The sequence below is a fragment of the Mixophyes fleayi genome, chromosome 5, assembly GCF_038048845.1.
Source record: "Mixophyes fleayi isolate aMixFle1 chromosome 5, aMixFle1.hap1, whole genome shotgun sequence".
Classification (NCBI taxonomy): Eukaryota; Metazoa; Chordata; class Amphibia; order Anura; family Limnodynastidae; genus Mixophyes; species Mixophyes fleayi.
In genome coordinates this window covers 147372147-147396526 of record NC_134406.1, presented here as the reverse complement: position 1 = coordinate 147396526, position 24380 = coordinate 147372147, and the positions used below count along the sequence as shown (strand labels likewise).

Here is a 24380-nt window from a genome sequence, read left to right as displayed (position 1 = left end):
TCTCACATCCACCGCGCCCAGGGGTGTGGCAATTGCCCTAATGCTATTCAGCATAGAACTGATCAATGGGAGAGGCACTTTTTTTTTTGTGTGTGCCTAACCCCCCTAGGGAAGCCAGGACCAGCATAGGGCTGGTTTTCACTATGGCAGCATAACCCCAAGCTGTGGGTTTCTCTGCTATATTGCCACCAGGCCTGGCATAGCCTAGTGCTGAGACTGGTAACTTCGCCCCTACACGTTTTATCTCACTGATTTTGATTTCTGATTTAGCATAAATTGTGGCCAATACTACATAAGGCCCTCATTCTCTGTACTGGCAATTTTGTATTAAAAATGGTTAGTCTATATTACAGTCAATACTACAGTAATCAACCAGTTTTCCTTTCTGTGATGTTTTCAAAGACTAGCCGAGAACATGTACATATTTCTGCCAAATCATAAATCTATCATTTTATTTACTAAATGGTATGTACAGTATCTACCCATACAGGCAGTACAAGTAAAGGTTAATGAAATAATTATTACTTTGGTTTTGGAGGTTGCTTGTGTTGAAGTGATACTTTATACTTGATACCTGTTTAAAAGGTGATATCTTTAAAGGGACTAACATAACAGTTTTAATTGATGAACTCCAAAGTCATTGAATACCAAAGGTTTCCTTTCAAGTTTCCCCAATTAATTATTCATTCATTACTTAGTGTTCTTTTAACTCTGCACATACTGTAAATGCCACAACTGATAAGAGAAGCCTCTAGGGGGGAGACTTACTAATCAGCAGAGTTTTTTTGCGGTTTGCAAACTGCCACACATAGGATGCGGTTTTCATATCCAAACTACATTTACTATCTTGTGGTTTTGAGGATGAAAACTTAAACCTTATCCAATGTGTAACCAGTTGCAAACCCCAGTTTTAACCCTTACATTGCCCAGTCTACTCAGCATCGGGTTTAGTTCTTTATTGGAAGTGTCCTAAAAAATGCTCAGGCCCTGCACCTAGAGAATACAGTCCCAATGCAGAGCAACTGTTGTGTATCATGGTATTACTGTAAAGATATAGTGCATGCACTGACAGACCATGACTGCAATGTTGCCCCACTAACAAATAAAAATTATTGCCCCATTTTCAGTAAATACTTAATGTTCATATAGATGAAATAATAAAAAAAGATTTCACGGATAGGTAAAAAAATGAATATAAATTGCCTCCATAAGTAATAATTTGTTTTGGTCAGCATAAAAAAACATGCACCCTTAATAAAAACCTACATAACACCTTTTCTGTCTTGGTCCAACATAATCTAATGGGAAGTTTAATCCGTATGGGAAAGTGAGAAAAACCCACATTGAAAAGACAGACCACTGTTTAAAAGCAATAAAATGCATGTCAGTGCATGCTGGCACTTGTAGTGCCACAAAAGCTTGCACTATATATTCACAGAAATTCCCTGGTATCCAATGGTCAGGGCTACCATGAGGAGTCCAGTGTTTATCAGCATTAGGCCAGTACTATATAGGTGTAGAGGCCCGATCATCCTTTCAGGCACCACTCTCAGGACTGAGTTCAGTTCTGATAGACAGGATAACTCAATCTCCTGTTATAACCACATCTTTTTTTTTTAACTAATAAGTTCAGTTCAATAAAGTGTTAAAGGTAGGACTGTGAAGTGACATTTCTCTCTTTGTTTTTATCCATCTTTTTTATTCTTTTTAAAATACTATTATAATTGCAACAATGTTATATCATATTTCTATTTGCATTATTGTTTATATCCATACTCGTGGACCATACTATCCTCTGGGTTTATTCTATACGTTTTCCTTTTAACTTTGATACACGATTGCTAATTGACTTTGTAGTTGATTAGTATGAACCATCTGGAGACTCTATATATTGAGACGGTACTCCCCGATAAAGCAATCCCCCCTTAACTAGTTGGAGGAATGACTTCCTTCATTGCTTCTGTTCTGAACTGGGTTTCCACAAGTAGCACAACGTGAGTTCCTAAGCACAGGCCAACAGGCTGGAAATGTATACTACCGGAATACCAGAATTAAAAGGAATGACTGATCTTTGCCAAAATGTATCTAGATGCAGACCAGCAATTTGTGCATAGGTGACAAAATGAAGCTTTTAAGGAGAAGAATGTTCCATAATCCATAATGTTGTGAGGCTGCTTCACTGCATCTTGTACTGGAGGCCATGACCGTATTTAAGGAATCATAAATTCAAAGGATTATCAAGGCATTTTGTAGAGTAATTGAAGTAGTTGTAAAATTTTTGATGACAAGTGACAATTTTGCTGACAGAACATAGATACAAATGATAATTTCTTTGTTTTTCAAATTAACAGGACAATGCATAGATAGCCAAGGCATTCCTAGTGTCTTTGTGTGCAAGAAGTATGCAAGGTGTGCCAAGACTCCTTACTTCTGCAGGTGAAAATGTTTGCACTCACACAGATGCTTCTATCTTCTCCCACACATCCATGCACTTCCCCCGAAAAAACTAGCAAAATTAGGCATGTGATATGCATGTGACGAAAGAGCATTTGCTATGCTGTTGTAGTTCGTCAATGACTTCTACTTAGCAGAAGCTATTACCTTTCTAATAACCAGTTCTAGGAACGTTCTGTATAATATATCCCATATATGTATTTCATATTCCTAAACTCCAGAGAACTACACCAATACATTCTATGGTAAATTAGACAAAATAGGGGGATGGCTAATGGCTTTAAATAAAACAATGAAAGTAAATGCAGATAGAGTCTTCTAAAAGACAATTAAACAGAAAATCATCTGGTGCATCTGTTTAACTGTCTAATATATCTGGAGGGATAGAGCTCCCCTTCTTATCTGCTATCAAGGCAGCAGATTTGTGTTAAATAAAACACTCAAATGGAGCACAGATTCCCAACCACTTATTCTAGTCTTCTAAAAGCCTATTATCTACGTTAAATGCCCTGCCAACGATTCACAGAATTAATATTATAGTCCTAAACCCAACCCCATATTCCCCCACAGGTCCAGATCAACTCACCCTACTGGTGTAAGTTTTTCCCAGGCATTGGAATCATCATCATCATCATCATTTATTTATATAGCGCCAACATATTTCATAGTGCTTTACAATTGGGGACAAACATAATAAACTAATAAACAAACTGGGTAAAACAGACAAAGAGGTGAGAAGGCCCTGCTCGCAAACTTACAATCTATGGGACAATGGGAGATTGACACATGAGGTTAAGTCTACATTTTGCATTTTGGCCCAGCCAGACTGCAAAGGTAAAAGTGGCTCATAAGCTAAATGAACCAGTCACACAACAATGTTGGTCAGGGGGTAGTTGTCTTGTTTGAAATTGTGTAACAGGCTAAAGGTAGCGAGGTTAAGAGGGTGGCTGAGGAATATTATAAGCTTGTCTGAAGAGGTAGGTTTTCAGAGAACGCTTGAAAGTTTGTAGACCAGAGGAGAGTCTTACTGTGCGAGGGAGAGAATTCCATAGAGTGGCTGCAGCCCGGAAAAAGTCCTGTAACCGGGAATGGGAGGATGTAATGAGGGTGGATGAGAGACGCAGATCTTGTGTAGAACGGAGTTGCTGAGTTGGGAGATATTTTGAGACAAGAGAGGAGATGTATGTTGGTTCAGCTTTGTTGATGGCCTTGTAGGTTAGTAAAAGTATTTTATATTGGATTCGGTACAAAATAAGCAACCAGTGTAGAGACATAAAGAGTGATTCAACTGAGGAAGAATGATTTGCAAGGAAAATCAGTCTTCCCGCAGCGTGCAAAATAGATTGTAGAGGTTTGAGTCTGTTTTTGGGAAGACCAGTAAGGAGGGAATTGCAATAGTCAATGCGGGAGATGATGAGTGCATGAATTAAGGTTTTTGCAGTGTCTTGCGTGAGATATGTGCGAATTCTGGAAATGTTCTTTAGATGTATGTAGCGGGATTTAGATATAGAGTCAATGTGGGGAACAAAGGATAGGTGTGAGTCAAGGATTACACATAGGCAGCGAGCTTGTGGGGTGGGATTTATGGTTATGTTATCAACAGAGATAGAAATGTCAGGTATGCTCTTGTTGGTGGGTGGGAATATTATAAACTCTGTTTTAGAAAGATTAAGTTTGCGTTGGCGAGAGGACATCCAAGTTGATATGGCAGAAAGACAGTCAGTTACACGGGACAACACAGATGTCGAGAGATCAGGAGAGGATAGATAGATTTGGGTATCATCCGCATAGAGATGATACTGAAAGCCAAAGGAACTTATTAGATTTCCAAGAGAAGCTATTAGTATAGGCTAGCCCAGACTGGCCATCTGGCACTTTTGGTAAATGCCAGAAGGGCCAGTGGACACAGAGCTGGCACTGCCTCGCTCTCACTGGGCCCTGCAGGTAAAATGCACCTGAATGCTGGGTAGTTCTTCCTTGGGTATAAATATACGCAGGTAAATGTTTTTACTTTATTCAATTTGTACTTCTAAAAGTGAACCAGTTTAACACTCACCATCCCATTAGTTAGTGGCCTATGGTTTAAGTTTGTTTGCATTGGAGTAAATATTGTGATTTATTTCAGTTCTATGTGTTGCGTATTCTTTCATGTTAACTTAAATACTTTATATAATGATAATAAATAGTAATAAAACATATTTGTTTGCTTAATGGTGTGGCTTAAATATGGTAAATTATCATGATGTTTTAAAGCATTACTATGGCATTTACCTGACAGGAATTATTACTGTGTCTTATTTGGTTCAGGGGGAAACATTATGTTTTTAAATACTTCTTTTATTTGTACACATTGGGCCTGATTCATTAAGGAACGTAAATGCCAATACGTGCTGTATTGTTGCGTTAAATTTCACTGCATATGCCCAGAACCAGACCATATGTCAGTGAACACAAAGGACACTTCCGACAGCCTACGTTTTCATGTGACGGAACAGGGTGGGGAAAGGGGCACATGCACATAGTCAATCTACAGTAAGGGAGTGCCACGCGATGGCCATCTCTAAGGTACATGTTTTTCAGTTACATCACTAGTTACAGGGCAGATCTAAGTGCCAAGTGATAGTGATGACGGTCACGTACACATGCTAGAACATGTGTTTGCAATCAAGAGCAACTGTAAAAATGCATTATATATACAACAGACATTAAAAACATCCTAATACATGTATTTCATTAAACAAAAAATTTTTAAAATGTTTTTCATTAATGATTATATTAGTAACAAGTTACAATAACTGAATATATTTATTTTTTCCTGTGCGTTATCCTGGGACTTTATGTTTCACATATGTATTATATGTATCCTGCAGTGTATTGTGTCTGTCTAAATAAGACAAGTGCTGTGTATGCAGAGCGTACCTAGACCCGCATTCAACAAGAGATGATTCTTAACACATAATACGTTCATTTTGCGTGCCTTAGTAAATCAGGCCGATTATTTCATTCTGTCCACAAAAACTTTAATAGATAGATACGAATAAAAATAAAGTTGACATTGTGTTCTAACATATATTCGTTTTAATAAACATTATTGCCAGTGACAATGCAAGACCTTGTCATTCTGAGTCAAAAAGTGTTGCCAAAAAAAATTCATGTGTGAAACCTGAGCTGGAAAAAACAATAAGGCAGTCGAAGACACTGTATGTTCGGAAATGACACAAATCCATGAAGAAACTCTATTCACGAGTGCTATGTCTAAGCCTGACCTTTCTGATACTGTACTCATAAAGAAGCCTCCTTTCACCATTTCTGCAAATGTGTGGATGAGGAGCCCAAGTGTAGCCGGTAATATAGAAACTGAGGATGCCACATTTGCAACAGGATGAGGGGGATATTTGTGTAGCTGACGACGGTGCTAATGAGAATGTTGATGATGATGATGTTGTTTGTGTAAGTCCTGTACCAGTGGAAGCAGTTCTGCCAGTGATAAGAAGAAGGCCAGTGTCATGCCTGGGCATAAGACCAAAAAATCCACCTCTTATGTGTGGAAATATTTTTACCCAAATCCTGACAACAGCTATCTAGCCATTTGCAGCTTTTATAAATCCACAGTCAGTACAGGTAGTGACCTTAACCATCTAGGAATCTAATTCATGTTACGCCACTTGAAGAGAGTTCATGGGAAGTTTTTGTGAAAATCAGAAACTTATGCTAAAAAAATAACAACATGCAGTCTAGCATCAGCTAGCTCCCTTCTCTCAGCTAGATCCCAGCACATGCAATCTACACTGAAAACACCATCTGAATCAATATTCTCACTACTGATCGGAGTCCTGCATCTAAGTTGCTAAGGCTAGATGACTCCTCCTCTATCCAGGATTCCTCTGAAGAATTCTTGAGTGTTAGGCCCGCTGCTGCTACTGCTGCTGGGTGTGGATCTTCATCCCAGAAGTAGACGAAGAAGAAGACTACTAGTAGTTTACAACAACTGACTGTTAAACAATCCTTTGCAAGAGGAAGCAGGCATGACAGCTGTCACCGAGTCGCACAGCGGATCACAGGCACCATGGCTACTATGCTAGTATTAGATCTGCGTCCAATATCCACAATTAATGCAGTTGGTTTTAGAAAGTAAATTGAGGTCCTGTGTCTCCGTTACCAAATTCCATCTCAACACCATTTTACTAGACAAGCAATTCCTCACCTGTACCAGAAGGTTAGAAAAAAATTTTATTATTGAGCTACAAAATGGCATTTTACCCACTGTGCAGTTAATCACAGATATGTGGACAAGCAGAACTGGGCAAACTAAAGATTATATGACTGTGACAGCCCACTGGGTTGGAGAACCACCTTCAGCAGCAGGAACAGCAGCTGCATCTACCAAACAAAGCCAGATTTTTCAGAGACAGGCTACTCTGTGTATCAGTGGCTTCACTAAGAGGCATACCACTGACAACCTGTTAGTAAAACCTTAGGATCTCATAGCAACATGGCTTATCCCGCTTGGACTCTCCTCAGTATATGTGCTTTCTGATAACGCCACCAATTTTTGTGAAAGCAGGGTGAATTCCATCACATTCCCTGTATAGCTCAAACAATCTACTTAGTGGTACAGAGATTTTTGATAAATGACAGGGACGTGCAGGAGATTCTGTCTGTGGCCTGAAAAATTTCGGGACATTTTTGGCATTCTGCAACAACATGTAGGAGATTACAGCAGATGCAAGAACAATTTGATTTGCCCTGCCGCCAACTGAAGCATGTGCTTCTGAGAACGGAAGAACAGCCAAAAGCCATCCATGTGAGCTCATCAAGCCATGACATTGGGAAGAGAGGAGGAATGTACTTTAGTCCAGCACAGTGGAGAATACTTTCCGTTTTGTGCAAGGTGCTGAAACCATTCAAAGCAGTCATCTGGTGAAGTGAGTTCAGACACTGCTAGCTTGACCAAATGATTCCCTCAATTAGACTCTTGGTAAAACAGCTTGAGAAATTGAAGGAGGAGATGAAACAAAGCAATTACGCTAAGTATATCGGACTTGTAGATCAAGTACTTTATTCGCTTTGCAGGAACCAAGAGTTATCAACTTCTTGAAATCAGATCACTATATTTTGGCGATTGTGCTTGATCCTGGGTTTAAAAGCTACGGCTTCTCTTTATTTCCAACTGACCCAGATCTCAAGAGATACAATGAAACTTCCCTTTACAAGGCAGCGCCGCTTTAAATTTAAGCTGCGAACACGCCGAACTCCCGCGAGTTGAACAAACAGGGGTATGATACATTTACCCCCTGGTCTGGTCTAAAAGAATTGCCCAAAAATTGTGACACGTCTGCCGTAAGTCCACCTGATCCTACAATCAACATCCAAAGAATGGTGGAGGACTATTTTAAGACAGCGTACAAATAGACACGTCAGACAGTTCCTTTACATACTGGGAGGAAAAAAAAGCAATTTGCAGACCCATGTTCAAACTCACTTTGTAATACCTAAGCTGCCCACCCTCCAGTGTGTACTAAGAACGAGTTTTCAGTACAGCTAGGAACCTTGTCAGCGATCAGCGTAGGAGGCCACTTCCTCAAAATGTGGAAAAAGTGATGTTCATCAAAATGAACTACAAATTCCATGAGGAAGGCCTTTATCGGCAATTACATCAAAGTACAGGGACTTCTGTAATGTAGGATTCCAGCGGGAATTAATTAATATTAAGTTAGGAGAATGAACACACTGATGAGGGTGAGGATGAGGCTGTGGATGATGACAACAACATCTTGCCACTGTAGATTTCACTGACAGCACTGTTAGCTTACCTGCCTTAATCCCATTGGTAGCTTGTTTTGTGGGAGCCCAAACAAACCGAGCACTTCAGCAATAAAAGTGGCAGTCCTTGTCACTGAAGTGCTAATTGGTTAAACTATACATGTCCATTTTAACATATTTCCAAGGACAATTCCATCTTGCACTGTTTCCCATTTAGGTCTTGGTCTATCAGCTTGTGTAACAGTCAACAATTCAGGTGTCAACAGTATTATTAGGTCACTAATTCACATGGTGGACAGTATAATTAGGTAGGCTATTCAAATGTGGACAGTATTATTATAGGGCTAGGGATATGGTTAAGGACAGGCCTAGGGACAGGGTCAGAGTTAGTGATAATACTGTCTACATTTGAATTGTCAACCTAATAAATACTGTCTACATTTCCATTGTTGCCCTAATAATACTGACAATGTCATTATATTATTGACTTTATAACCTTGTCTAGTCTGCTGCCCATCAATCATATTATGTCAATCCGACATAAGTGGCACTCCTTGTCGCTGAATTGATTGGTTTGTTAAATTGCACCTGCTACCCCTTCTGTTTCTGTGTGAGTTTGTTAAACCTTTCTGACATATGGGTGGGTGAGACAGCCCAAGGACAATTCCATCTTACACCACTTTCTGCCACTGCTGTGTGGCAATGTTTCCTAGATGTGCTATAAAATTGAGCGTGTTTGTGCCGTTGCTCTGTCACTTAGTATCCAGCCAGCTAGCTACAGTTTTTGGCCGAAAGTGGATAAAAATGATATTGTGACCTGTCAGGTGGTCAAAATTGATAATAATAATAATAATAATGTAGGAACAAAAAATTAGCCAAATTATGTGATTTTAACATATTTTAATAATTTTTCAAAAAAATATGGATCCAAAACCAAAACAACACATGTGAGAGCGGTTTTGCCAAAACCAAAACCAAAACGCGAAGTTAATACAGATCCAGAACCAAAACCAAAACACAGGGGTCAGTGAACATCTCCACTTATTTTTTTTTTTTTTTTAAATAAGTTTTTATTGGATTTTAATACCACAGACAGGTTATAAATGCAAATCCAACAAAATGGCAAGGTAGGCTATTGACAATGAAAGAATGGCATTATGGCACTAGACCAAAATGTACTCAAAAACCTATAAAGGGAAAAGAGGAAAGGGGGAACCACATTGGGGAGGGGAGGCGTTTAGCGAGAAATACTCACTCAAGACCTCAGTTTAGGGCTCCACTAATCCAGCAAATTGTATATCTGCCAGACACTTCTTGTTTTCTGGCAGATATACATATGAACCCATATGGCCCGCCTAACCAAGCCATTACTCGGATGCAAAGTAGGAACCAAAGCAATCAATTAGTCAAATCTGAGATTGGGGACTCTGGGGAATCTAAAAGGTCTAACCATGGGCCCCAGATAGCATAATACATTTCGAACGAGTCTGTGGCAGAAAGGTGTAACTCATCCATGACCCTATAATGTTCCAATTTATTAGACCAATCCCGAATATTCAGATAGTTGATTTCACTGGAATTACTGCCTTAGATAATACATAATAAAGAGATTTTTTAAAGCGTGAAAGGGGCATATCGACTTTATTTAACAGCCAGAACACCGGAGTGTTGGGTATGTTTTAACCTATTAACTTCTGCGTTTTGCTCACCACCCGGGACCAGAACGTTTGCAACATGGGGCAGTCCCACCAGATATGTAAAAGGGAACCAGATCCCTGGTTACATCTCCAACAGAACATCTCTCCTTCCAATATTCATGTTAGCTACAGTAAGTAGTGCATTACCCCATCTGTGAAATGATTCTTTTATTCAGATATAGACTAATAACATTTTTTAAAATTAAAATAACTTTTATTCTTTTACAAGCTATAAGATTGGTGTCAGCCAGTCCTATATCTAGATCATTCTGAAACAAGACCCAAGACCTAACTACTACTACAGCCTGAGAACAGCTTTTATAGCTTTAAATTCCCAACATGCAATACTTCCACCATTGTAAGTATATATTATTTAATAACCTGTAAATATTGTACATATATTTATTTATTTACAACTATTGCTAAGTAAATGCTAAATATCTATGTGTAAAAACAAAAAGATGTAGCTTAACAGCAAAACTTGTCACAAACAAAGCAATCACGTAATATCTATACACATATATAGCAAATATACCTTCCACTTCCACTATCACTGTATGGTGAGGACTCAAGAACAGGAAAGCAGCCAGTAGGATTAATAACAATTTGACTTCATTTAACATATTTATTCTATATTTATGCAACCTGATCGCAAGATGACTGCTACAGCACGGCAGGCATCAAAAACAATCTATGAGTTATCTAGTAAAGTACATTTAATAAATCTTCTGCAGTAGCTTTTAACTCCTTACTGATTAATATCATACTTGGCAACTTTATGTTGCTGGCATCCGGGAGATCCTGGAGAGGGGAAGTGGTGGAAGGGTGGAAGGGGGCAGGGGAATTTGTATTATTTTGGCCTCACAACAAAATCACCATTTTGTTCCAGGAGCAGCACCAAAATAACGTGATTCCCACAAATTGCTTCATTTTGGAACCCGATAGGCGAGATGCAGGAGACTTGCCTACTCTTTTGGGTGTCCAGGAGACCTACCCAGAATTCGGGAGTCTAACGGACATTCTGGGAGAGTGGGCAAGTATGATTAATATGTGCTTATGGGAAACTGCTTGCACCTATTTTGGATACCTGACTGAGAAGTGAGAACAGAAATGAGAGAGAAAATAGGAGTGTTTGCTGGCTGGCAGACAGAAAAAAAGTAAACAGTAAACAGTAAAAATGTTCTCCCTCTGTAGTCATGCAGCAGAAACTAAAAACAGTGATGTTATGCAGTATATTCCAACCTAAGAGGAGGGATAGTTTCTCTAGTGAAAGCAAGATATGTCTAACTTATAACCATGGCAGGGGCAAACGTAGGATTTGTAGAGAGGGGTTTTCATACCACACACCACCAGTGGGTGTGGCCAGCATGCTTCAGGGCGTGGCTATAATTTTAGACAGGACTGGCTGCACTCCAATTCTTCCTATCCCCATCATATACACGGGCAATGCTGCCAGCACTACTTTTCGAGCAGAGCCGTGTGAAGCAAGACATACCTCCCAACTGTCCCTAAAGTCAGGACAAAGTCCTGACTGAATGTGTCAAAACAGTTGACAGACTGTCCTGCTCCCTCTTACCTGTTCTTGCTGCTTTCAATACTTGTTGGGGAGAGATGGCTGTGAACAGTACAGACAGAAAAGATCTGCACACAAGCTGCAAAGTGGCTGGTCCAGGGTCCAGCCACCTCAAGCATATGGTACCCCAGGCTGGGACGGAGGTTTCCAGGCACTACTAGGTAGCCTTCCCCCCTTGGTTTGCTTATGCATGGTATTTAATAGATATTAAAAACAAACCATGTGTTTTACCTTTGCCTAGTAAATAACATTTACAATATTTTTCTAAATGTTTGCATTTACTTTAAACCCATTACAGATTAACACATGCTTCTGAGGCACCTATTTGTGATAACTGACTGAGAAGTGGCTCAGAAATGAGAGAGAAAATAAAAGTGGATAGTATAAGAGTTTGCAGACCAGCAGATAGAAAAAAATAAATAGGAAATAGTAAATATTTTCTCCTCTCTGTAGTTTTGTGGCAACAACTAAAAGCAGTGATGTTATACAGTATATTCTTACCTATTCTGCTCTTAACCTGTCATACCATATGTTACAAGTTGCTTCTATATTGTCATTTCGCTCATATACTGTATCTTCTACAGATGATATGATCCTAAATACACTTTCTATGGAAAGACTCAGATACTTATTTTATCCATTATGCTTCTCAAGTGGCAGGCATCTCAAACTAATACAAGCAACAAAAAATGCCCAGTCATTGTGATTGACTTCACCAAAGACATTGGGAAACACTCCAGAGTACAAATCTAATTTCCAAAGGATAAATCTTAGCAGACTGCAAAATGCATTAAGCTAATGCCTAATCATTATACTTGTTTGAGTCTTCGACTTTATTTTACTTTATTAGAGAGCCAAGAATCTATTTTGTCTGCTCTTATGAAACAAACTTCACCTGTAAAGATTACCAGTGATGTAATAACGTAAGGTGATAAAAAGTGAGAAAATCAGTGTTTATAAACACAGTGTCAATGCCAATATAAAAAAATCAGCTTTTTCTGTAATAATTAGAGATGCTCACTGACCCCCGTGTTTTGGTTTTGGATCTGGATTACCTTCATGTTTTGGTTTTGGTTTTGCAAAACCGCCCTTGCGTGTTTTGGTTTTGGTTTTGGTTTTGTTTGGTTTTGCAATTTTGTTTAAAAATCAATGTTTTTGTGCATAAAATAACCTAATTTAGTGCTCCACCTGTTTCTTGGATAAGTAAGGTAATTCTAAAGCTAATAAATTAGGAAGAAAACAGTTTAATCCCTGGTAGGCCGCCCTTAATTTCTCCACACAAACCTGGTTGTCTTCCTCTTCATCTGTGCCTATTGGCAATGCAGCCATCGTCTTTGGGTGTATATTACACCCTCCACTTGTAGTTGAATAGAAAAAAAAGCAGCCTGCATAAACTGTGCAATTAGAAAGTAAAAATAAATGGACCACGGTAGTTTGGTGGCTATCTATGCCCATCCCCCCCCCCACCCCCCCGCCCTCCACTTGTAGTTGAATAGAAGAAAAGCAGCCTGCATAGACTGTGGAATTAGAAAGTAAAAATAAATGGATCATGGTAGTTTGGTTGATATATATGCCCCCACCCTCCACTTGTAGTTGAATAGAAAAAAAACAGCCTGCATAGACTGTGGAATTAGAAAGTAAAAATAAATGGACCAAGGTAGTTTGGTATCTGTCTGCATCAGACCCCCTCTCCACTAGGAGTAAAATAGTAAACTATTCAGCCGTTATATGTCTGCATCATAATCATCAACATCATCATTAGCGCCCTCGTCGCCTACATAAATCTCCCCCTCATCCTTTTCTAATTCAAAAGTGGCATCCTCAATTGGTGTATCACCGACTACACTCGGGCTGTTAAGGCACACATGAGCAGAACTGCTGAAAGGAACCTTCTTTATGGGTACACTGTCACTAACAGAATGCTCACGATTAGGCATACCACTGGTGGATGGACTCTCCCCAGGGATTGGTGTCATTTCTGATTCAAAGCACACATTATCCTCTAATGCCTTACTGTTTTCTTGCAGCTCGGCTTTCACGTGTAACAGTACTTGTGCACCACTTGTTGGCTCAGTTACATTTTTTGATCTGCCACTAATAGACAAAGGTGAAGGCCTCATTCTCTCTTTGCCACTGTGTGTATAGAATGGCATGTTGGCAATTTTTTTTTTATCGGCACTTAACTTTTCCTCAGTTACACTTTTTTTGCGCTTCAACACAGTAAAAATTTTTGGGGTGTGTGTTTTTTTGACTGATTTCAAAAGACTGTGTAGTTTGACATCGCCTTTCCCAGATGACGTACTGGGAACACTACCATCAGGACTGGTGACAGAACCTGGTTGCTGATTCTGCTCATATGTGGACTGCTTAGAATCCATTATGAGACCAACACACTTGTAATGCTACAAAATGTTTTAGATACTGCTGACAAATATGACTTTTGACAGCCAGAAATATTAATGCAAAAGAATGAGGGACACCCCAAAATCACTTGAGAGTGCTAAAAATTATTTTTTTAATCTGCTGACAGATAGTACTTTTGACAGCCAGAAATATTAATGCAAAAGAATAGAGGACACCCCAAAAGCACTTGGGAGTGCTAAAAAATTATTTGGTAGATACTGCTGACAAATATGACTTTTGACAGCCAGAAATATTTATGCACAATTATGGGGGACACCCCAAAAGCACTTGGGAGTGCTAAAAATTATTTGGTAAATCTGCTGACAGATAATACTTTGGACAGGCAGAAATATTTATGCACAATTATGGGGGACACCCCAAAAGCACTTGGAAGTGCTAAAAATTATTTTTTAAATCTCCTGACAGATTATACTTTGGACAGCCAGAAATATTTATGCACAATTATGGGGGACACCCCAAAAGCACCGGGGAGTGCTAAAAATTATTTTGTAAATCTGCTGACAGATAATACTTTGGACAGCCAGAAATATTTATGCACAATTATGGGGGACACCCCAAAAGCACTGGGTAGTGCTAAAAATTATTATGTAAATCTGCTGACAGATAATACTTTGGACAGCAAGAAATATTTAGGCAAAAATAATGGGGGACACCAAAAAAGCACTTTGAGTGCCAAATATTGAAAAAAAAAAAAAAGACTCCTCTATCCTCCTCTCTTCTCTATCGATTGTTGTTAGCACAATTGGAATCAGAATATTGTATTGTTTGTCCTTGCTCTAATCAGCCTGACGTTCGGTCACGATTTGGATTCCGAGCGGGCAGGAGAGTACCAAGCCTACTCAGCTCGGTACTCGGATAGGCAAAGTTCGGGTGGGTTCGGTTATCGGGGAACCGAGCCCGCCCATCTCTAGTAAGAATATCCTTCTTTTTCTGTTATGAACCATCTTCTACTGTAGCAGAGCTCATGGATCCTCTAGTAAATAATGACAGTTCTCCCAGCACTTGTACTACTTAAACATTTTCCAAAGTGTATTACCACAAATGTTGCAACACTGTTTCTTTCCTATAGTCTTGGATATCTCAAGTTATTCACAGCTTAGGAAGAAATCAAGATCTGGGGATAAATGTATCAAGATGAGAGTTTTTCGGCAGGTTTGAAAAGTGGAGATGTTGCCCATAGCAACCAATCAGATTCTAGCTATCATTTTTTAGAATGTACTAAATAAATGATAGCTAGAATCTGATTGGTTTTTCAATCCCGCTGGAAAACTCTTGATACATTTACCCCCTGGAGGCTTGTATAAAGTGAAAATGACCAGATTTATGTATTTTTACAAATCAGGTACACACCTGGAGAGTATTCACACTAGCATAAATTCACAGTGCAAATAGGACACTCTCCCATTTCTGGGACATTCAATTAGATTTAATAGTTTTAAACAATGAAAAGAGGAAAAAAAACTGTAATATATTGCAAATATGCAGTACATAATAAGATTTTGTTTTCAGTAACAGTAACAAGTCTCATATTTCAGGAGTCAAAGCTTACATATCTTGAATACTGAGGCCTATTCTCTGATTTCTATACATAAGATCACATAACACAGTTCTCTATGCAACAACATAATTTCATACAGAAACAAATGCCGATGTTATTATCACACTTATACATTCCTTTTCTTCTCCATTTTTTCCTTATAGGGTACTTTAAGTCACATAAACAAATCCCGTCAAATCATAAGGTCTGACTATAAAGGCCAACTTACATACAAAGATTGTGTTTTTGCAATTACCTTGGATGTCTCAATCTACTCACAGCTAAGCTAATCACAAATATGTCACAAATAACATTGAATCTCCACTTAATATGCAGCCATGGTGCACAGATCATTGCAAAAGGCCTGAAAATTTTTTGTCCCCAAATAAAAAAACAAATAAAAAAAAAATCTACTGATGTGGGTTAGGTTGATGTATAGAAATAGGTGAAACATAGTAGTATCAATATATTCTGCCCTGTGACATGACAAATATGAACATCAGTGGAATAGGAACTTAAAGTTGGCCCTGAAAATATTCTGATAGGGGTCTCATGTAGGTGGGACCAGGGGCGGACTGGCCATCTGGCACTTCTGACAAATGCCAGAAGGGCCGATGGCTAGATTGGCTGGTGCGTGCTGGCATTACATATTCTGAGACCTGAGAGCTAATGGGGCCGGCACCAAAATTAATAGGCTTCCTGGTGGCTGGCTCCTCCTCAGGAACCTACATGTGCCGCTGCCGCGCGGAACATGGCTGTTCCGTCCCCTCCCTCCCCTCTTCCTTATCTTAACCTCCTTCTTTCCTCTGTTCCTGCTCCCGACTGCCTGTCTGAGCTGATAGCTGTGGATCCCTCCTCACCGGCGCTCCCAGTAGGAAAACAGAACATAGAATGCCAAATTCAGGTATATTAAAATATTTTCTTGTGTGCAATGCAGAGCCTGATCAACCAATAGGCTGATCAGGTTGCAGCCTGGGGCGCTGGGACCTTGGGGGGGGGGGGGGGTCGCAACGCCGGCAGCATTTAAGATTTTCTTTTTTTTTTTTTTTTATTATTGATTCTCCTGCACACGGAGCGCCCCTCCCCCTCCTACACACTGTCTCTCACTCCCCTCTCCTCTCCTCCCCTCTCCTCTCCTGCCTCCTCACTGGCTGTCGGGCGTGATGTCATCATCACGCGCCAACTGTGTCAGTGAAGAGCTGCAGTAAGAAGAGCTGACTGCCGAAGAGAAGACAGGTAAGTAGATTTGTGTTTATGCAGAAGGGGGACAGAGTGTGTGTTTATGTAGAAAGAGGGGACAGAGTGTGTGTTTATGCAGCAAGGGGGGACAGAGTGTGTGTTTATGCAGAAAGGGGGACAGAGTGTGTGTTTATGCTTAAAGGGGGGACAGAGTGTGTATTTATACAGAAAGGGGGGGAGCAGGGTGTGTGTTTTGAAGGGGGACAGAGTGTGTGCAGAAAGGGAGACAGTGTGCAGGAGAGTCATGAATTGGCTGCTGCAGTGTGATGAAATGGCTGGGGGTCATGAATTGGCTGCTTGTGGGGGATGTATGATCTCTGATTTGTGTAGCGTTCATGAGGATGCTCTCTAAAGAGCCTAATCATTGAGGAATTGTAATGTTTGCACATTTCCAAAACTGGACCACAACTTTCCAGAGGATAACAACAACAAAACTGCAAGAACAAGCAAGAAAGAACAGCAAGAACAGGTAAGAGAATCTGTTTAAATCTGTTTGCTGGAAAATACTCCTGAATTTTCCTTTAATGATTGGGGGGGGGGGGACACTACACATGTATTAGCCTAGGGTGGTCAGAACCCTTAATCCCATTGCACCAGGCCCTGGTGCAATGTATTTTTAATCACTTTTTAAACAACCTTTTTTTGAACTGGGGCACTACTGTATGGCAAGATATTATTTGGGGGGACTACTGTGTGGCTTAATATCATTTGGGGCACTACTGTGTGGAAAAAATGATTTGGGGGCACTACTGTGTGGCATAATATCATTTGAGGGCACTACTCAATGGCATATTATTAATTGAGGTCACTACTGTATGACATATTATTATTTGAGGGCACTACTGTATGGCATATTATTAATTGAGGGCACTACTGTATGGTATATTATTATTTGAGGGCAATACTGTATGACATTTTATTATTTGGAGGCACTAATGTGTGGCAGATTATTATTTGAAAACACTACTGTATAGCATAATATTATTTGGGGCACAACTGTGTGTCATAATATTATCTGGGGGCACTACTATATAGCATAATATTATTTGGGGGCACTACTCTGTATAATGTGATTTAGGGGCACTATTGTGGCATAATATAATTTGGAGGCACTACTGTATGGCATAATATGATTTGGGGGCACTACTGCATGGCATAATATGATTTGGGGCACTACTGTGTGTCATAATATTATTTGGGGGTTCTAGAGTGGCTTAATATCAATCGGGGGCATGCACTTAGGCGTGAGGGATGTGTGAGGGAAGAGGCTTAATATAATGTGGGAGGTAGGCTATTAATTTAATGGTGGAGTAGGTGGGGGCTAATTATTGAATGGGTGCTATTTTATTTGTAGGGTGATGGTGGAACAATTTAATTTATTGGTGGGGCTGTTTGGAGGGTGAGAAATAGGTTTATTTATTAAATAGGAATACTATTGATTTAATATCCGGGCTGATTGAAGGGAAATAGATCTATTTATCAAATGTGAATACTATTATTTAATTCTGGGGCTGGAGGGAGGCCTAATTATTAAATGTGGGTGCTATATTGATATGATGCCGGAGGTGGTTGGAGTTTTCTGAATTTCATGTGTCCTTTTTATTTTACAAATAGGGCCTCCAACATTCCAGGATCCAAACAAGCAACAAATAAAGAAACCAGCAGCCACAAATGGTGAAACTGACAAGAACAGGTTGGAGTGAGCAGAACAGTCTGTCAACTGTCCTGAATCTGGTAAAGCAGTCCCGAATTTGGATGACTGTCTCGTTAGGTCAGGATTTGGTCCGACAGGAAGGACAGTTGGAAGGTATGTTCCGCTTCACAACGTACTACTTGTGAAGGCAGAGCTGTGTGCATCTAACAGTAGTGCACACAGTATTGCCTGTGTATTTTTATAAAATTTGTCTAAAATGATAACCATGTTACATAATAAAAAAGGACCCTGCTGTCTTAAATACCCTGCCCCCTCCCAAGCCTTAGTCCAGATCTGGTTAGGGAAAGGGAGCTGATAGCTGCTCCCGGGCCCCAAACAGAACACTGCCTGCAGATCAAGCCGAGGTGCTCTAAGTATCACAAGATTTGGTAACCTCGTCAATGGCGGGCTGGCCCGGGGGGCAGGGCGGCCGCATCTGATGACATCAGATGCGGCCGTGTCAGCGCACAGGCGGCCGCATCACATGATAGGGGATGCGGCCGCATCCGCAGCCGCATCCCCTGTCATATGATGTGGCCGCCTGTGTGCCCCCCGGCGATCCCTCTCCCAGCCCGCGCCTGAACCTCGTGCGAGAAAGAGCTTCCCTGCTCACTCTGCATGAAGTTCCCACCCTGATGGATGTCATCAGCACCAGAAGCATAGATAAGTACAGTGGGCTGGGGTGTCATAATGTGGCTGGGAGGGCGTGATAAAAGTAATATTTTATTACAATGTATGTATCAACGCCCCATGTTGACCCCACCCCCAGCCCAATGTTGTCACGCTTTTTGCTGTGCCGCCACTCAGCGGCGGAACACCGTTTATTTGCTGCTTTTCTATGAAGGAGGGCTCCAAAAGTTCACTGTACCCTGGTTTCAAATGTCAATGATCTTTGCAAAAAGTACTGTAATTATTATTATTAATATTATTATTACCTGGAACTGAGGTGAGCCTGTGTGCTTTAAATGCCAGGGCTGATTTTTAGTCCAAATCCTGCCCAGGGTTGGACCAAAACAAATGTAGGCATAGCCAACACAAATTAGGCGGGGTTAGCACAACATTAGCCCTAGCCACAATGGTGGTAAGTGGGGCCAATACCTGAGATGACGATAACAGTACAGGTATTGTGGTGGTACAAATACCATCATGCTACATGTTATATAGGCTTCTCCATGCAAAGTCAATATTTCCGTGAGCGGTGATAGCTGCATTATCTCCGGTTGCAATCCTTTGAAGTGAGAAAAAGCCCTACTGATTTATTAAAGGGATTTTCTCCCTTTAATACAGCAGTCTCTTAGCGCATGCAAAATCTTCAATGAGGAATACCTGACCAGCAGTGTCTCAAAACTGGGGAGAAGTGCAGAGAAAGAAACACACATGGTGGGACAGGGACAGATGGGGAATCATTGGCACACCTAGAAAATTGGACACACACACACAAAGAGGTAGGCAGAGACACATACACAAAGGGGGGATATATGCCCACATACAAGGGGTGGCAGAGGCACACACACAATGGGGGAAGCATATGCACACATACAAGGGGAGGCAGAAGCACACACGTAAAAGGGGGGCAGAGAACCGCAGCGGTGGGGGTGTGCAGAATTGCGGAAAGGGGAAGCTTTTGCATTTTGCTGGGCTTTGTGGTGCACGGTAATAGGTCCAGCCAAAGGAAGAAGCTAGGAGGGAGGAGGAGGATGGGTCAGATGAAGAAGAGGTGGGGACGCACAGGTGCACAGAAATAGGCAGTGCTGCCTGTGTAATTGGCCGCACACACTGCCTCTCTAAGACAACATGCAGCAGGTGACCCAGCCTACAGAAATATCAGCCCAAATCATTCAATTTGAAACCGACCCAGCGCACCCCTGTCCCAAAGTGGCCCCATGATGTCATGTGGGGTCATCGGCCTACCAGGAAAACTCCAGCTAAAGTCTATGGTCCTGTCTATAATCACTAAATATGAAATGGGAGTGGTTCATTGATAGATTCAGTTTTAAGGAATCAAATGTTATGTGCTCACATGCTCCAGAGATAAATTTGGTTCTAACTGCAACAAAACTTTATAGACAAACAAACCAACAGAGTGATAGCCAGAATATACAACTATATATTTTAAATATTGCAAAGAATACAGATGAAGTACTAAAACACTCTGTATCAAGACTGCCCAGCTGATGGTCCAAGAGCTAAAGTCAGCTTTCAAAGAGTTTTTTTTGGCCCCCACCTTCCCTGACACCTCTATAAACCTTAATGTATGATAGACTTTTAATAGTATTCATGCCACAAAGCTGTATAAAATATGTTTTTTACTACAAGCCAGTGCTGGACTGTTCTGTGGGAACATGTCAGTGAGTCTATATAAACAGCACTGTTGATAGAAATATGTGACAATGCTGCTCTGAATACTCACACTACAGCTACTAAACTGAACATCTACCTGTATATACTGCCAGATTGGTATTGAAAGTGATAAGTGATAATGCATATATGTGTTGAGATCATCTGAGTTATGCAACCTTTAAAATAAATGAATATATTTATAGTATTTTCATGTCCTGTGAGGAATGCACTATCAAAACAACCATATTTTTTCCTCATTCTAGAAAGTAGAGAATATAATATGGACCATTGAATGTTTGATACTTTTAAGAAATTCTTGATATTTAACTTATTGTGAAATAAAAGCTACAATGTATAAGGTTACAGAAGGATGTCTCAAAGACTGATCTCAAATGTAAATATTCTTCACTTAGCTTTATCATAGCAGAAGACTAGTACAGTAGTTAGCTAAATCCTGATAAGTTACTGTGACTCTTATTTGCTTTAGAGAGCTCTCCTTGGTGCTGATTATGTTCAGCTTCCTATGACTCTATTTTTTTCAAATAACAAACATTAATCCCTGAACCGGCAGTATCTTTATGAACCTCTATAGATAGACTTGATTTTAAGACAGCTCAATTCATTATTAAAGACTTAGTTAGTAGGAACAGACTGGTTATGTACTGCAGAGAGTCAGTCAGATCCCTGATGAAAAGCCTAGTCTGTGACCTATTGTATGATATTGCATTATGACCTCAAATACATCTAAAGCTTATTGCAAAGAATATAGGCTACTACTACAAACTGAGCCATTAAAAGTATGTGCAAAATGTAGAAATACTGAAACCATATATAATTTCTGAACGTCAAAACTTGGAAGAAAAGTAAAAGCATTTGCATTGACTTACATTTTAGGCATGTGTTTACTTTTAACATGTGAAACATAAACACTCCATATTACATTTCTACATAAGTTACAGGACATGTGGGCAACATTAATGGAACTCAAAGTATATCCCACAGCAAACTATTTATCTAAACCATTCAAGCATCACAGTCACTAGTGCGTGCAAGTGTCTAGTTAACCCTATGGTAATGTAAGCTGCTATGTTGCATCTATAGGTCTATTTTCACATATGCTAGTTAATGTTTAACATGCACTTAAGAATATCCATATTAGGCTGCTTGTGATATGTACAACACACAACTGTATGCCAAACAGCACAAGCTGAAATAGAGACACATAAGTCAGTAGTTAATATTCAATATAATCAACACTACAAACATAGACAGTGAAATGGTAGTCAATTTAGCATTTCAAAATGGAGAGTGCTAATGGTTTGACTAAAACAAGGCCTACAAAATGATTAAAAAATAAATATAAACATTGGATGATATGGTACAGAATCACTCATTTAAAAGTTTATTTTTAATGTTAAACTATCATCTCAATTATGGTTTTTATTTACAACAATACACAGGAAGATGTGCTTTCTATTAATTTGGTAACTTCCCTAGCACATTGATGGTATGTTGAAAATGTAGTATGTGAGCATTCATAGATATTTGAAGTAAAGGTGATAGTGACAAGGCTGTCAAGGGCTGGTAGATACAGAAGGATGTGTAGAGAAACACATAGTAGCATGTATGTGAAGTATACAGGTGGGTAATATAAGATGCAGAGACATATGTAAGGAGGGGAATTTTGTGTGTCTGTCCTGAGACAGTCAGAGATGAGACATTTAAGAATTGTGATATGGCAATGGTAACATGTAATATATAAACAAAAATGAAGTATTAAATGCACACAATGTTGCAGAGCTCTCTGATACTGAAGTGATTGATATAAAGATAGCGGTACTAATATGGGTGCAGTGAGATGTGTCAGTGTGCATAAATATACACATCCTATGGCAGATTTATATGTAAGATATTTTCAACCAATCCTGTATAAATTGATCATCTAGCTTGATCTGGTGTGTATAAACAATATAGGACAATATGTAAACCAATGGAACTGTAATCTGATCTGATCTTGTATGCAGTCTAATGTAGTTGCTATATAGTATTTACTGGTTAGGTCCTGGGCACATATATTTCTGTCAGTTGAGACATATGCTATATTATAAGCACAGTGATATGTCTTCCAGCCAGATCACTGAATATATTATAAGTACAACGATTATCACCTGCCCATAAATGCGGATGTTTCAGTCACTAGGTGAAACTAGCTTACCTGCTCAGGCCCCTGGAAGCAGATCTTGCAGGTCGGGGGGCTTGGGGTGTCACTGCTCTCCACACTATCCGAATCGGTCCTGAGGTCCCGGTGAGAGGCTGTTCCGGCAAGCACTGACTGCTCCTCATCCTCCTCCTCCGTGTCTTGTTTATCGTCCCCCGGCTCGTCCTCCGGCTTGTCATTCCCCCGCTCCTCCTGCATCCCGCCCGGCAGCCCTGAGCTGGGGTCCTGCTAGCGTGTGTGCGGTGCGGCCGGGTGTGCAGATGTGTGACACCAGCGATCGGTAAGGGGTCAGTGTGTGTCCGGCTCCATCGCTAGAGGAGGCTGCAAATCATCATATGGAGACATGAGGAGGAGGAGGAGACTGACTGACACTCAGCAATACACTAATGAGCACTCACTGCCTGTAATGTGTGTTCTTCACTATGTAATCATGTCAGTGTGCTGCCACCCGCTATAATAGCTATATATCTATCTCTATATACTTTCAGCCATATGGTACATGGCATTAATAGCACTGCCTGGCCGTTATATAGTCTGATATATAACAATGTGAATGTACTGAACTGGTACGGAATGTATGGAACTCTGTAAAAGATTACCTGCAAGTAAGTAAGTAAGTAAGTAAGTAAGTAAGTGTGTGTGTGTGTGTGTGTGTGTGTGTGTGTGTGTGTGTGTGTGTGTGTTAAACTGTATTTGTAATGTATAATAAATAGATCTGGATCTTGTGATAATCATTATCTCGATCTGTATATTGTACCTGCTCCGGTAACGGTCTTCCCCGTGGGGGCGTGTCTTTCTGTCACTGCGTCCTCTCCAGGCAGATCCGATATGTGTGGGAGCCGCGTAACTAACGGTCACTATGACGTCAGAAAAGTCGCAGCTGACCTCTATGATGACAAATACCGTTATGGTCACCGACCAATCCAATGAGAGAGCTACAGCACAACAGTCCTCTGCTTGGGATTTAGTATCTGTTTTAGGGGAATGTTTCATGTTACCCATTTATTATTTCTCAACAATGTATTTTCACACCCCTAAACACTTCAGTATTAAATTCGGTTTATTCCCTAACATGTATTTACTTCATATATTTCATTTCATCATGATTTGTATTGACTATTCACTATATGCTCCAGCTAGTGATAGTTACAATAAAAAGAATGCAAAGAATGGAATGGTAATGCTGAATTTCTATATAATATAACACCCCAATTCCCATGGATGGATTTACTTTTTTTTGTCACTTTTTGTACTAACCCATTTTCCCTTCCCCAATGTCTGAGCTCTCCAAGGTTTAATTTGAAATATATCTCATCTGCCTAAAGTAAATATATGGATGTAATTTAGGCCAAGGTAATCTTATGGTTCAACATTTTAAATGTACATAATATGTAAATAATTGATTATTAAGAAAAAAGACATAAACCAATTGTGTGCACAGT

General features: G+C 40.0%; 1 protein-coding gene across 1 annotated transcript in view; it reads right to left on the bottom strand.

Annotated features, from left to right (window-relative positions):
- MARCHF11 (membrane associated ring-CH-type finger 11) overlaps window positions 1-23781 on the bottom strand; it is a 78063-nt gene extending 54282 nt beyond the window's left edge. The window contains exons 1-2 of the mRNA XM_075211307.1: window positions 23696-23781; window positions 22936-23259 (exon numbers count right to left, since the gene is read on the bottom strand). Coding sequence (XP_075067408.1) covers window positions 22936-23136 — 201 coding nt within the window. The 5' untranslated portion in view covers window positions 23137-23259; window positions 23696-23781. The remainder of the gene's footprint in view (window positions 1-22935; window positions 23260-23695) is intronic.
- Between the last annotated feature and the right edge of the window lie 599 nt (window positions 23782-24380).